Below are 14,856 nucleotides of genomic sequence, written 5' to 3'. Positions count from 1 at the left end.
ATGTCACATGCATTCTCAGAAAAGGTTTGCTGTGCTTCCTTTGACACTCTGCCACACATATTTTCTTTTAAATCGTACACTTTCAACTTTCAACCTCCCTTTAGACTGTCTGACTACGCCAAAATGTTTTGCTTCATGCGCTTCTTAATCTAAAGAAGACATTTATGAATTCACTTCGCAAGGTTCGTAAAGGAGATTAGCATGCTGAAAGTACACATTTAAAAACTGTCACATCAGTGAAATGAAAACATGTACAAATGATTCTCCACTGCAATATACACAGCAGATATAAGTACCTATATTACAATGTAAAGCAAATAATGAATTAAAAAATGCATCACCATGGAGGCAAGGACAAATCTGCTTCATCTCCCTCCCAATCAGACCGCCAGATCCCAGAATCGATCGTGGAGAGAGAGATCAATTATCCTCATGGGAAGGATGACACACCTCAGCGTCCTGAGCATGTCCGAGATCTGAGTCACTCTCCCGTCCATCTGGTCTCATCCTCTCATATACTTTGAATAAACGAGAGAGGAGAATTCTACAAACTCTCTCCCACTGCATAAGTTTATTATTCAAAAAATGCTGGTTACTTTAGGTCAGCTTTGAAACGAACACGTTGGGAATTGGCCAAAATCTTAATGTCCCCTCTATCAAAACAAAACCGTTCCCTGCCGTCCTAGTACATTCTTATCTGCCTAAGCCCTTGGTGGGAAAGAACACGCAGACATGCAGAATAAAAACATGAGCACATTGTATATCTTGAAAAAATACTTGCAGCTTTTAACGTGGAGGCTAATACTAAAATAAAGTCAATAGGCAAAATGAAGCTGGTGGTCACGAATGTTACGGTAGGCTGCAAGGCTAATTGCAACGTGGAGTCAGTGGTCAAAACACAAATATCATTACACCTGGGTACCTAGGAACCATATACGAGGGACTTATATGGGGGCACCAGTATGCAAATTGTAGGGTGTAAAAAGTCAGGGACAACCAAATCCAGAGGGAGTGAGCACAGTTACTGGGGTCTTGGCTAGCAGTATCCCAGTAAACACAGTCAAAACACACTGACATCAGGCAAAAAGTGGGGGTAATCATGCCAAAAAGAAGGTTCTTTCCTACAGTATACATTCAAAACAAATACATAAAATTAATTTACATTATGATTTAACATAAAAAATATTTTTACTATTTATTTCAAGTTTAATAAAAAGTCTGAAATGATGCATATAATTTACCAAATTGAGATCTCTACCCTGGATGCTCCTCCTTGCTACTCCCTTAACTCCCTGCTTTAGTCGCAAGTATTCATATTTTTCTGCCATCTCTCATGTTTGTCCCATATTTACTACAAAACCTTTACTTACATTTGCAGAGAGTCTGCAGTTGAGGTGGAGGTTGTCATCCTGTACACTGTTGGATGGCCTGCCTCATTATTATTAGTAGGGGTGGGCGATAAATTCCGCTCTGCCAGCAGAGTTGGTGGAATTTGGGCCACACCATGTCATGCGAAATTTTGCCAACCAACGCGTGGTGGAGTTTTGTTTTTCATGCACGGCTTGCCAATGGTAAGTTGGCGAGTGAGATTTGGAGTCCCCTAGTGCAATTTTCGGTCACTAGAAAGGCACCCAGCAAGATTTCTCCAACACAGGTGGCCACGGGATGCTCAAGACCATTTTGCGGTAAGAGAACTGTCCTCATCTCCTTCCAATTGGAAGACCTGTAATGATCCTGCCAATTCCATCTGCCTTGAATATCTTCTGAATCTAAGATTGCTCACCAACCCACTGTACTTGCATATGTATTCACTATTTCTGGAAAATGCAGATCTAATTGGCATCCCTATTCAGATTTTGAGGAACCAACCACCACTGAAGACTATGAGAAGATCTTCATACATCTGCGATGACAGATTCCAAAAACTCAAAAGGTGTAGGACCATGGGGTAAAGAAGGAGATGGAACCAATGAACTATTACCATCATGGAAGCAATACCCCCATGAGCCCTCAACCACTCCCTGGCTGTGGCCTGTGATTTGTATACCAGTGATTGCAGGTGGAATCTTAGCTTTATTTCCTACGAGCTGTCAGAAAGACCTTTCCAGTGTCTGTTCTGAATAAGGCTTCAATGAGCAGTAATGCCTGACTTGGAACCTGATGAGACTCGGTGTTGCTTATAAGAAAGGCAGGACTGCAGCCAGTCTAAATATCCTCTGTTCCCTTAAAAACCAGAAAGAGAGGCAATCAGCCAGTCATCAAGGTAAGGAAACACAGATATCCCCAGAGAATATCCTCTAACTGCTACTGGTGCCAAGAGTTTTGTAAAAACTCTTGGACAGATGCCAGACCAAATGAATGAACTTGGAACTGACAATAAACTCCTAGAACACAGAAACATAGGTACTGCTGTGGGTTATTGTGTAGTGGTAAGTTTGGATAGACATCCAAGAGAGCGATGGGTGCCAAGAAATCCCCTTGTTTCATAAGAAGCAAAAAGTTTATGAGAGATATAATTTTGAACCTTTGATAAGGGTTGAACAAGTTCACTCTTTTTAGGTCTCACACAGGCCTGAACTCTCCTAATGACTTCTGTATTAGGAACATTATCGGGTAGCAGCCTTTCACTTTCTTCTTCTGCGGTCCTGGGAGAATTGTTGCCTTCTTTATAGGTTTTTGGATACCATCAAACAACGCTTCTTGCTGAAGGGAATCCCATGGAAAAAGTATCCGGTAAAATAATTTCTCCGTCATTTTTGAAAACTTGATGAGGTATCCTATCAATGATTTCTGGTCAGGAATCTTCTCTAACCAGGTGTGAGAAAAAAACGTTAACTGAACTTCAACAAGAGTATCTGCCCAAGTTTGTATTTACTCATGATTTTGGGGGGACCAGGAGAATTGCCTGCTCACAGTGATTGGGACTGGGCTTTATTAGAAAGCGAGGCCCCCTTGCCACAACCCCTTCCTCAAAAGGGCTGAGTCAACCACTTAGCAGGAGTGGCCGATCAAAAGCTCTATTTTAAAGAATTCCTCTGCCCATGATGCTTGAATGTACTGGAGCGTAATTCTTCCTGTCTTCAGCTGACCTCTTCACCAGTTCTTGAAGCTAAAGCCCAAAACGCCTGGATCCACAGATGGAAAGATGAATTAGCAGGGTCTTCCAAGAGGCTATGCATGAGGACACCCAGAGGTGCCTTCTGGCTGCCACAGCTGCCCTGCTCCCAACAGATCGAATGACACATCAGAGAGGAAATGATCTTGTTCCAACAAAACCTACTGTAATGTTGATGTAAAGTCTGCTCCTTGCTGCATCTTACCTGACAAAATTGGAAGTCCAGACAGAAAAGATAGGCTCTCAAATGTTGTGACAAATCGGTTAGCACCTGACTTTGTACAAAACAGCCTACCGTATCTTCCTCCTCTGAGGAGGCGTCCCCATCATCACCAGGCTTCACCAATATCTAAGTGAAGGCCCTTCTCCGGCCACAAATGCTGCTTTGGCTGCTGTCACTCTCTGAATGGAAGAGAGAGAAATTTTATCTTCAGACTGAGGAGTAGTCTCTTGCTCCCCTCTCTCAGGAGAAGCAGATTCTCCGTGGTGGGGAGCTTCCACCTCGATGACAGCACAGTGAGCAAAGCCACAAACAAATGCCAGAAAAGTGACGGGTTAATGGAGACGAGCTCTGTAACACACACTCCTGGTTGGTCCCAGCAAAAAACTTCATGTATTTAAGTGGCTTCTGGGCAATGAGGGCGCACAAACTCTCGTGCCTATCGCGAGACAATCAGCTTCAATGCTGCTGCCTTGGGCAGATGCTGTGACAGGAAGGCGGACACGACTGCCAGGGACCGGCTCTGATTCTTCTAAATGCAGTAAGTTCCCCACTGAGCCAGAGCGCTAGCAGCAGATCTTGAATGCTCACAGCTTCCCCAACATGCCTGCTCGGCAATACCGCACTCCGGGGAAGTGGGACAAATCGGTCTTTTGGTCCCGTAATATAATGACCGACATATTTAAAAAATGATACTTCACTCACCCAGCAGTGCTGGATAGTTAAAGAGTGATAATGAAAATTAAAAAAAAGAGGGTGTGTCATGAGCAGGCTTCTTTTATAGCCATATTCAGGAAGAAGGGGACAGCCAAGATAGTAGCTTGCTTTTTGTTTGTATAGTAGTAAGGTTTGGCAATGGGTGAAAGTCATGCGGGCAGTGCTCAATTTGAGCCGGTGGTTTCCGATGAGGAGACACTGACACATATGTTTGAGGGCCGGCACTTATTTTTCTGCATCAAGCATTTACTGCTAGCAAAAAACACATATGAGAAAGACGATGGAAGAGAAAAATGAAAAAAGCGCCAGAAAGGGAGAAAGCAGAAAGCTGCAAGAGTGAGCTGAAGGGATAGGGAGGGGCGGTAAATGGATTAAAGAGGCCCGAGATGGCTTCAGGATTATGCGGTCTCAGTATTTCGTGCTCGCACATTTAATTGCAGCAGCCGCATGTTTCAAGGAGAGCTTTGGGAACCGGTACGTTTTTATTTTCAAATTAAGCACTACATGCAGGTATCAACCCGGAGAAGGAGGATCGTCGAGGAGGGAATGCAGTGCAAACCCTATTTAGTGCTGCGTGCAAAAACACTCTATGGGGTGCTAAAGAAAAAAATAAATCAAGCAGAACTAGAAGGATTTTTGCATATAACCCTCATTGTCCCGACTTGCCCAAAAGATTCACATCCCTGAGTTAGCTATACTAATTTCCCACAAGTGACAAACCTTCTGCTGATCACCCCACTGAGGGAATAGGTAGGGGAAAATATTCCTGTTGGGACCTCCAATGGCAACAAGTGAAGCCAGAATGACAAGCACTACTTACTGCCCTGCAGTAGCACGCCGAAAGACTAATGACACTCGTATTCAAAGGTATATACTGCCTATCAGCAGCCTACAAGGTAGAGTTAGGCGCTATTCAAACCCAGCCCTTGGGCTTATTCAGTCTTTTTTTTAGCTGGTGCCTTGACAGCATGATGTTTGCTAGAAAAATGTCAACATTCCTTTTGACATCCTCTGTGCTAAACTCAAAGGATTAAGAAATGCGTGAACCTTAGAGTACGTCGGGAGTGTGCCAATCACAGGCAGCCTAGCTAGGCAGGGAACATAGGCTAACTATAGGTAGCCCATAGAAGGAAGATGTGTGCCAGTCAGTCAGCCCAGATATGTAGAGAGCACAAATAATGTATCCTAACATAAGCAGCAAAAAATTTAGCATGTGATGGCCAGTGACATATTAGACATAGGTATCCTATAGATGTATCAAACATAGGCCCCAAGCTTCAACTGCCTCGAGTTGTGTAGGCGGTCTCGCCTTCATGAAGGTTCTGGTGCCGTAGGTACCCAATCCCTAATTGATCTGCTTGAGTCAGCCCAGCTTTAGCATCCCACGTTTGGTAGTGCTACACATAGACTGCAAGAACCCCCGGCAACCACTTCCAGAAAATTTATGTAAACATGTCTCACAAAAGTGGCACATATAGCAATCCTCAGATGAAGGTGCTAAACCGGAATCCTGGAAGTTCTGTTGGGAAAGGCATCAGCAAAGCATCTCATAGTTAACTGCAGTCTGAACCTGCAATCGTGACAGCAGTGGCTGGCTTATGTAGATACTTTGACTATAATTAGGGAACAGTGTTAGTCAGCCATCGCTCCACTAGTGCAGTAAAAACATGCAACCACCTCTGCAGAAAATATTTCAGCATGCCACCTAAACAGATGGTACCTTTCTTAGCAATGGAAAGGTAACACGACTGTTAACTTATACACCTGGTTACAGGTAAATGTTATTATGTAAAGCTCTCTAACACAGCACGGGCAGAGTAGTGCTATAAAAGAAGCTTAAATCAAAATATATATCAACTAAAATGAGTGTTGGTTGCACCGAACAGAACGTCCTGATCAGTTTTCCTACAAGAGGAGGGGGTGATGGGTAAACGCTTACACAAAATGAAATAAACCCTTCCCTAAGCCTGAATGCACCCCATTTCCTGATTCATTTTAGAACGCATGTATCTTGACCTGGGCCGGACTGGGGAGCCCTAGCAAATATGGTCAAAGCAACCGCCTTCCCTTTGCCTCCTCGTGCTCTATCTCTTGTTCCATCCACCCCTCTCTGACTATCCCTCTCTGCTCGCTTTCTCTATTATTCCCCCCACCCCTCATCCCTTTCTCTCTCTCTAAGCCTGCCGGGGACAGGGGAACGTGGCAGAGGCCCCAGGTGCGCACTGGTCTTCCAAACCTGTCCTCTTGGGGCCTCAAGCCCACCAGCGGAATGCCCGGTGGAATAACAGGCCTGTCCGCTCTTGATGTTGGCGTCCACACAAGCGGCGTGGGGCAGGGATCCCAATCCTCAGAAATAATTTGCAGTCTTGTGTATGGGCCACGTTGCTCGGCTTCACTTTTTACTGCCTGAGCGTAGGCTCGGCACATCTTGTTTCATAAATCTTCAACTTCACTTCACGGGCATGTTGATTCTATGAAAGTAGATTTCGAGCTGTCTAGGCGCCCTGAAAAAGTATGGGTGTTCTGTGGCAAATTCGAAGTAATAACTGGATGAACCTTGAGCAGCACTAAGACCTAAGGCCTGACTTAAGAGGACGGGTTACACCCTCACACAAGTGACGGATATCCCATCCGCAATATTACGATGTCTATAGGATATAATGGGATCGCAATACGGCGGATGGGATATTTGTCCCCTTTCTGATGGAGTCACCCTATCCGCCAAACTCTAAATCAGGCCCTTATGTTTCAATTTCAGCTCTGTACCATAAAACTGGCAGCGCTGTGAAACACATATGTACGTAGCATACCCACGCCAAATAAAAAACAAGGGGTGCCTTGTAAAATTAAAAAAACAGACAGGTGCATTGTAAAAATAAAAAAAAACAAGGGGTGCCTTGTAAAAAATAAAAAATAAAACAGGCGGGGGCATTGTGAAAATAAAAACTAAAAGGATCCCTCATTGAAGTGAAAACCAAAGGGTTGCCTCATGAAAATGAAAAGCTAGGGTGTGAATCATGAAAATAATAAAAGCAAAGAGGGTGCATCATGATGCACATCTCTGTATAAAGGGTGGATAACCCTAGCAGTGAAATCAAACTAGTATGTAAACTTTAGGTGTTGACTGGACAACTGTTCTGCAAAACCTCGGTTCAGTGATCAAGCGGAATTGTATCAGTTCTAAAATCCACTATCGGAACTTCTTGAGCTACGGCATAGCTTATGATTGTATCCAGCACTTGCAAGCAGATGCGTGACTTCCACTGCTGCAGCAGGTGCAGTGGCACTGGGGCCCCGAGACGTGGGGGTCCACTAAACCCTGATTATCACTGCATTTTATGATTCAAACAGCAGCCAGGGGGCTTTGCCTTTCTGGCACTAGGGCCCTTGACACACTGGATGCGATACTACTTGCAAGTCCTTACAAACTAGAAAATGATTAGAGCTGCTGTAAATTGCAGTTCCTCCACTGTCTTGGGTAGAATTCATCATTGTGCTATTGTATTTAATGTTTTTTTTCTTTACATGCAGCAGCTTTAAAAATGCCCATTGTGTGTAGAAATTCTCCTCCAAAGATGTCAGTTTGAAGAAACTTTTGAGAACAATATATTTTGCCATCAATAATCCCAAAACGTTAAATTATTTTACTTCATTCTACAGTTTGTCGTTAACAAAACCTATTTTCACCCTTAAATTAAACTAGCACACATATCATCATATTTAATTATTTATAACAAAACATGAGGAAACACCCATCTTATGTTTGTGTTGACAGGTGTATATTGGCTCCCTGTGAAGGCATACAATCGATTCGATATTTTGACTTTAACCCATAGGAGACTATTTACAATCTCCATTTTGCATTGTGTACTTAATCATTCAACGTATTCCCACGGACTGGCTGAGATGCTCTGTAAAGAACAATATTGTCGTCTAAAAGATAGACAGGCTTAGGCCCATGCCAAGGTATTTGTCTATAAAGTAGCAAAACTGTGAAATGAACTTCCTGAAAAGATCAAAAGCTTACAGCATTTGCTCTGGTAGAGAAAACTGTTGAAAAAAAGTTTCAAACCTTTCCATAAGGATGTCCAAATTTGCCAGTGCTTCCCTGTTCCTTTTGCGCTTCTGGTCTGTGAAAATAAATTAAATGATAATGAAAATAAATGAGTATCAAATGTTATCATAATTATAATCTTGTAAATCCAATCAGGCCCTAAATTATAGTGATGCACCAAATAAACAAATATTGGTGAAGAGAATATTGCATAAACAAAGAGCATTCACATGTCATATGCAGGAATTAGTTGTGGTGCATAATGCAAGATTATTGCAAGTTTAGTGGTTACTGCCGACAGCAAGCAATGGGTTTGAAAAGGAGACGACACCGGGGGGGAGTGAACAGGTTTATTTCTTTCTCTTCTCATGTCCCAGCAGTAACTGCCGCAGTTGACCTCTCCCCCGTTCCACGTCCCACCCCCGGAATTGAAACTCATAACATTCTACTACTACAACCCAACATACCCCCCTTCCTTCACAATAACAAAAATGAGTACAACAAATTGGCTCCAACTAACATATACGTGACTGCACGTGTGATAAACTAACATACATATAACTACACATGTGATTGATTATATGATCTGATTTACAATGTAATCTTTGCATTTCATAGAGCATGACCTCATTCTCCCTGACACTCCCCTAGCCACACTCTTCTCCGTGCCATTCCCATTTGCTTCCATGCCCAATCTCCCATTGACATAATCCCTCTTAGATTCTGGCACAACAGAAAGGAAAGATTTATTCCATCTCTTTCCATTCTCCAACGCAACCACATGATCCATGACTTTCCTCACCTTGGCAGGAGCAGAAGCCCTAGATACACCCTTTCCCACAAAACCTGGTTTCTTAATTCTCACCCAATCTCCTTCTTGAACAACAAAACCCTTACATTTTGGGCTCCTCGTTCTATATCTTTCCTGCACAGCTGATCTCCCATCCACCACTTTTCCCAACTTGCCCACATCAACATTCTTCTGAGCCATCCACTCCTTATTTAACTTTGATCCGGCTATTCTACCTCTTAACAATGCGGCTGTTGATATACCTGTACTGTTATGGGGTGTTGACCTGAACCCCCACAGCCAGTCTTCAACAGTTTCCTTCCACTGTAGCCCATGTACCAATGCCAACTGCAAAATTTTCTTTATAACACGGTTAAATCTCTCCACCAACCTGTTGCTATGAGGATGATACAGGAATGTTAGAGTGTGCTCTATTTCCAAACCAGTTAGAAAATTTGCCATGTCTTTAGAAACAAGTTGTGTTCCATTATCAGTGACAATCTCTCCCGGAAAACCTTCTCTCAAGAACACTTCTTTGAAGAATTTTTAGACTATATTGGTATTCACATGATCCACAAACTTCACTTCTGGCCATTTGATCATGTAGTCCACCATCACCAAAGCATAATACGCCAACTTAGACCAAGGTACATTTTTAACCTCAATGGGGTCAACCGGGGATGTATACGTTACCTGAGATTGGTCACTCAACACACACATGCAACAGTCGCACACATAACGCTCAATTGCTCTATCCACCCCCGGCCACCAGAAATCCTCTCTCACCCTATACTTCATAGCGCGAATCCCAAGATGCCCTCCGTGAGCCAACTCTAACACTCTCATTCGGGAGTTGTCAGGGACTATCAACAGATTACCTCTGCGCATAATACTTCCAACAATGGATAACTCCTCTTCAACTCTTTTGTAGGGAAATCAATCTTCTGGTGTGTTCTTTGCACTGAGCCAACCTCCCAGGATGAAGCTCCTGACTTCCTGCAACACTCCATCATCCAAACACGCACTTACCCACTCTTGGTCAGTTAACGCTCCCTTAGAAACATCACCAACTGTAATTTACTGCACACACTATTTCCAATTCATCCACTGTTTCTGATTTATCATCACTTTCTGACAAAGGTAATCTGGACAAGCAATCAGCCACTCAATTTTTCACACCTGGCATATATTCCAGTTTATAGTTGAATTCCTGCAGTCTATATTGCCACTTCACAATACAGGGTGTGGCCCTGCCACCACCCTTGGTACTAAACAGATATACCAATGGTTTATGATCAGACAAACTCTTTTCCCCACAAAAACCTCTTGAAATGTTCAACACCCCACCACATGGCCAAAGCTTCTTTCTCATTCGTAGAATATATGTACTCCGCCCCCCTCAAAGTTCTGGATGCAAAGGCAATAGTTTCCTCCTCAGCATTACTCCTCACTTGCATAAGTACAGCACCAAGTCCTACATTGCTTGCATCAGTTGCAATAATATATGTGTCATTAACGTCAAAAGCCTTGAGGGGATGCGCATCGGCTATGCTCTTTTTGGATTGACTCAAATCTTTCATCACACTCTTTGTCCCATGTGAACTTGACATTCTTCTTTAAAAGACTGAGTAAACATGCCGTCATGTCTGAAAAATTGGGCACAAATTTTGCATAGTACTCCACTAAACCCAGGAAAGCCCGTAATTGATCTTTATCCACAGGTATAGGGGCACATCGAATTGCAACCAACATTTTCATCTTTGGTTCCACACCGTTTTCTGATACATGGTGTCCCAAATAATCTATACCTTACTGCATAAACTTGCACTTGTCCTTCCTTAGGGTCATCCCACAATACCTAGTAACTTCCAACACACCCTTTAGTCTTACATTGTGTACAGCAGCTGTGTCCCCAAATACCAATATATCATCTTGAAAGTACACAACACTTTCTTTTTCCTGAAACAACCTGTTCATCAAATGCTGAAATACAGCAGACGCAGATGCCATTTCATTGATATTGGGAAATGGTTGATAATCCACCCAAATGTTCGCATTGAAGTCTCTTAAATCCACACAGAGTCTTATTGATTTGTCAGCCTTACTCGCCAAAACTATAGGTGCCAACCACTCAGACCATTCAATAGGTTCTATAATGCCAAACAAACACAACTTCTCCAATTCGCGCTTCAACTCAGCACGTAGTGCTAATGGTACTTTGCGCCCCTTGTGAGCCACAGCCTTTAAGCCTTGTTTCAATATTATGTGATGCTGGAATCCCTTGAAGCTTTCCTAACCCTTCTGCAAAAACTTCTGGGTAATCTCTGATCCAATCCTTGGTTGCTCCTGTGCACGTTTTGTGAACACTGTTATGTTTTGATACAATCATAGCGGGGTGATTCGGGTCTAGAATGATACCCAACTCTTCTTGTTCTTCCCAACACAAAAGATTTGCACCCTCCTTAACCACATACACCGTTCCCACTGCACATTTCCCTTCGAACTTTAAGGTTGCTTCAAACTTTCCAACTACTTCTATATGTTTTCCTCCATAAGCAAATTTTTTGTATAAGAATCCTGCACAACCATATCGTCAATGTTCTTGAAGTCTGCCATATTGATTAACAGGAATGGGGAGCCAGAATCAGCCAGGAATTTCACATTCCTATTGTTGACTGACACCACACAAGATGGTGGTTTCCTTTTCCGCGTCGCCACCACGGTAGATATCTCCACAGTACCATTGTCCTCCTGACTCCTGGACGAGAGCATAAGGATAACATTCTCATCTTCATCCGAAGTGGCGTAGGCGTTGTCAATTATTTTGACTGTTTGCGCCATATTTTTCATGCCAGTGCTTCATTTACATACCCTTGCGAAGTGACCTCTCTTCCCGCACTTCAAACAAGATAGGTTTACAGCTGCACAGTTTTTCGAATTGCCAACATGAGTTCTACTTCCACACCTGTAGCAAGTCATGTCATTAGTGACGTTCCCGGATGACAGGAGTTCATGCTCGTCGCATCCACTCGCCTTGTTACTCTTCACAGTTGAATTTGCCACCTGTTTTGCTTTAATAAGTCGGGTGTCCGTGGTTTTGACGTTGTCGTTCATTTCCCACATGCAGATCTGTGAATGTTTAATGCTCCTAGCCAATTTCAAAGCAGTTTCTAAATCCAGATCTTATGTAGCTAAAAGTTTTTCCTTAATCATTTTGTTGTTTGTTCTCTCAATTAGCTGATCACCTATTATCTTGTCTCTGAACTCTCTGTAATTGCAAGTAGCCAGCAGAGTACGTAGTGCTGCTACAAAACTCTCCTGGAATTTGCGTGCATTGAAGAAACTTATGTCTTTCAAGTACAATATTTTACCTTGGATTAAATCTCTTATCCAATGTGCCGATTATCGAGGCATATGCATCAACCGTAGACATCGACCCTACCCCATCATTCCCCACAGTTAAGATACTGATTGCTTCTATGGGCAATGTTTTTAAGATGTTCCTTCCTTCTGTTCCAAAATTGTAAATTACCAGTGTTTTTTTCTTTTTTGAAGTAAAAGTGTCACCTTCTATAGCCTCCAGGTATGCTTCAAATGTCTTCTTCCAAGTTTGCCCATCTATGGGCGGTGTTCCTGCCGTCTGTAAGAACGGTGCAGGTGCCAAAAACCTCTCCATTATATCCAAAATAGATACCTCAATTTTTTTTTTTTTTACTTGAAGTTTGGATGTACTCTGCTATCCTGTTCTTTTTTTTCATTTTTTTGTAGTATAAAAGTATGTTTTACAATCTTTCTTTTCTTTCCTCTAAACGTTGTCATAATGCATTAAAATATTGTCCCATTACTGCTAATTATTTATTCAGTCTTTATATCTTACAAAGTCATATACTTCCTGTGTGCAAGTCCTTATATGTTAACACAATTTTCCTTTTACACCTCTAAGATGGCTGCCACTGATCTTTGTTCTCCATTCCTTTCTAGGACTGCTTGGGCTTGTTGAGTTTCTTCCCAACCAGTCAAAAAGGCTGCCAGACACACGCAGTGGGTTCCCGCCTTTCAATTTGAACTCCTACTTCAGTTTCCACAATTTCCAGCCTGTGCGATCATAGCGCTCACACCACTGTTGCTTTTAGAAATAATATGCATGTACCTCACACATGTACGCTTTCGAGCTAACAGGCACATGTTGACCTGCGTCGAATTTCAATCCCGGAAATGCGACTCGCCACAGATCGCACTCCTCACAGTGCAGCCCGGCTTAATGATGGTAAGTCACTTTCCGCCTCTTACGAAATGGCTCTAGCGTAACTGTCTTCACCCGCTCGTTGCCACTGAAAAGGAGACGACACCGGGTAGGAGTTAACAGGTTTATTTTTTTCTCTTCCCCTGTCCCGGCAGTAACTGCTGCAACTACTACTACTACAACCCAACAGGGTGACAAAAAACATATCCAGCAAGGAGGATATGCTGTGAGGGATGAAGTGGAATGTAAATCCCAGCTCGGGCCCCGGCAGGCATGCTAGACTTCAGACAATGCATATGTTGTAGTAATCTGCTTAACAGCTGCCCAAGACTTGGCCATCCTCCGCTGTTAAACTCACTGATCATTTCAGACCATAGTCCACTGTCACTTTTCATCAAATCCAGCCGCGGCTGGTCCATTGGAGCTGAGGGGCCACACCCCCTCACCTTTTGCCCCTCAAGAAGAGGGTCTCGCAGGCTGGGAGAATTTATCTCTATTGAATAGGGGAACGCTCGCTTAGCTGTAGTTTGGGACACTTTAAAGGCTTTCTTAGAAGGTTAGACCACTAGTTGTACCATTCATAATGTTAAGGAGCAGCGGACCATGGAAGTACAGTTACAGGAAAGGTTTGTCCAACTTGAGTTCGAACATTCATCCGGTCAAAGGTTCCTGTATCATTCAGAGACCACTTTAAATCTCTTTCAGCAAATGACCATTCTGAAGATGCAGATCAAAAAGCGAATATGAGATAGGCTTGCCCTAAATACCAAGGGAGTTGTCTACTGTGTTTTGAAAACTCTGAACAGATGGGTCAGGAATTGGCCTTCAAATTGAAAGAAAAGATTAACAACAACCTGATTCAGGATATTAGAGACTCAGTGGAAGTTAGCTACAAGCAGCGCTGAGATCCTAGCAATTTTCCATCAATTTTACTCAGAGCTATACAAAGAAGAAGGTGCCACCACTCAGAATAGGAATGATTTCTATTGGCAGATCGCAGGACTGAATCAGCTTGTGGAGGGGCAAAAAGGTGAGCTAGATGTTACGATAACCAGGGAAGAGATTGAAATGGCTATTGTGCAACTTGCGAGTGGTAAAGAAGGAGGGCTGGACTCTAATCTGACTGAAGTTTAAGGACATTTTGATCACTCTATGGGTTTTCAGCCACTTTATTTTTCATCAATTAAGGGCTATTTATTTGTATCTATACAAACATTTCAAAATAAAGTTGAGTAGCTGGCAAAAATGTATCTGGGCTTACGAAAAACCTTGCTGTGCTATTCACTACTTTCAACTTTCTAGTAGAGAAGGGCAGGGTTTGTGCTCCCGCATTTGTGGAACTTTTAACTAGCTGCGCTTATGTTTCAGCTCTCTGCAGTGGTGGAGTTTAAATCATGTAACTTGGCAGGCTTATTTCCTGCGTACAGGACCTTCTCAGTAACTATCAGGCCAAATCGAGGGTTGGTTGACACTGCATATTTCAAGCATACACGGTTTAAGACGTTAATAGTTATTATAGGGCCTCGGAGGCCATTCGTGACATCTGTCAGGTAGCTAGGTTTTACCAGTACACCCTGTTGGGTGACGATCCTAATTTCCCACCTTCCTTTAAAGATAGCTTTCTTAAATGCTGGTGTTCTGCAAAAGTTCACATTTTATGTCCGTTTTTTTAAGAGCAGTATCCTTTCATGATATGAATAGGATCCCAAAGATGGGG

The 14,856-nt window shown here is 42.8% G+C and overlaps 1 protein-coding gene across 2 annotated transcripts in view; it reads right to left on the bottom strand.

Annotated features, from left to right (window-relative positions):
* A4GALT (alpha 1,4-galactosyltransferase (P1PK blood group)) overlaps window positions 1-14,856 on the bottom strand; it is a 203,564-nt gene that overhangs the window by 71,669 nt on the left and 117,039 nt on the right. For both annotated transcript variants that reach the window (XM_069228318.1, XM_069228319.1), the window contains one exon: window positions 8,125-8,182. In XM_069228318.1, the coding sequence (XP_069084419.1) occupies window positions 8,125-8,132 (8 nt within the window). In that variant the 5' untranslated portion in view covers window positions 8,133-8,182. The remainder of the gene's footprint in view (window positions 1-8,124; window positions 8,183-14,856) is intronic.

This window comes from Pleurodeles waltl, chromosome 4_1 (assembly GCF_031143425.1).
Source record: "Pleurodeles waltl isolate 20211129_DDA chromosome 4_1, aPleWal1.hap1.20221129, whole genome shotgun sequence".
Taxonomy (NCBI): domain Eukaryota; kingdom Metazoa; phylum Chordata; class Amphibia; order Caudata; family Salamandridae; genus Pleurodeles; species Pleurodeles waltl.
This window is presented reverse-complemented; position numbering and strand designations above follow the sequence as displayed.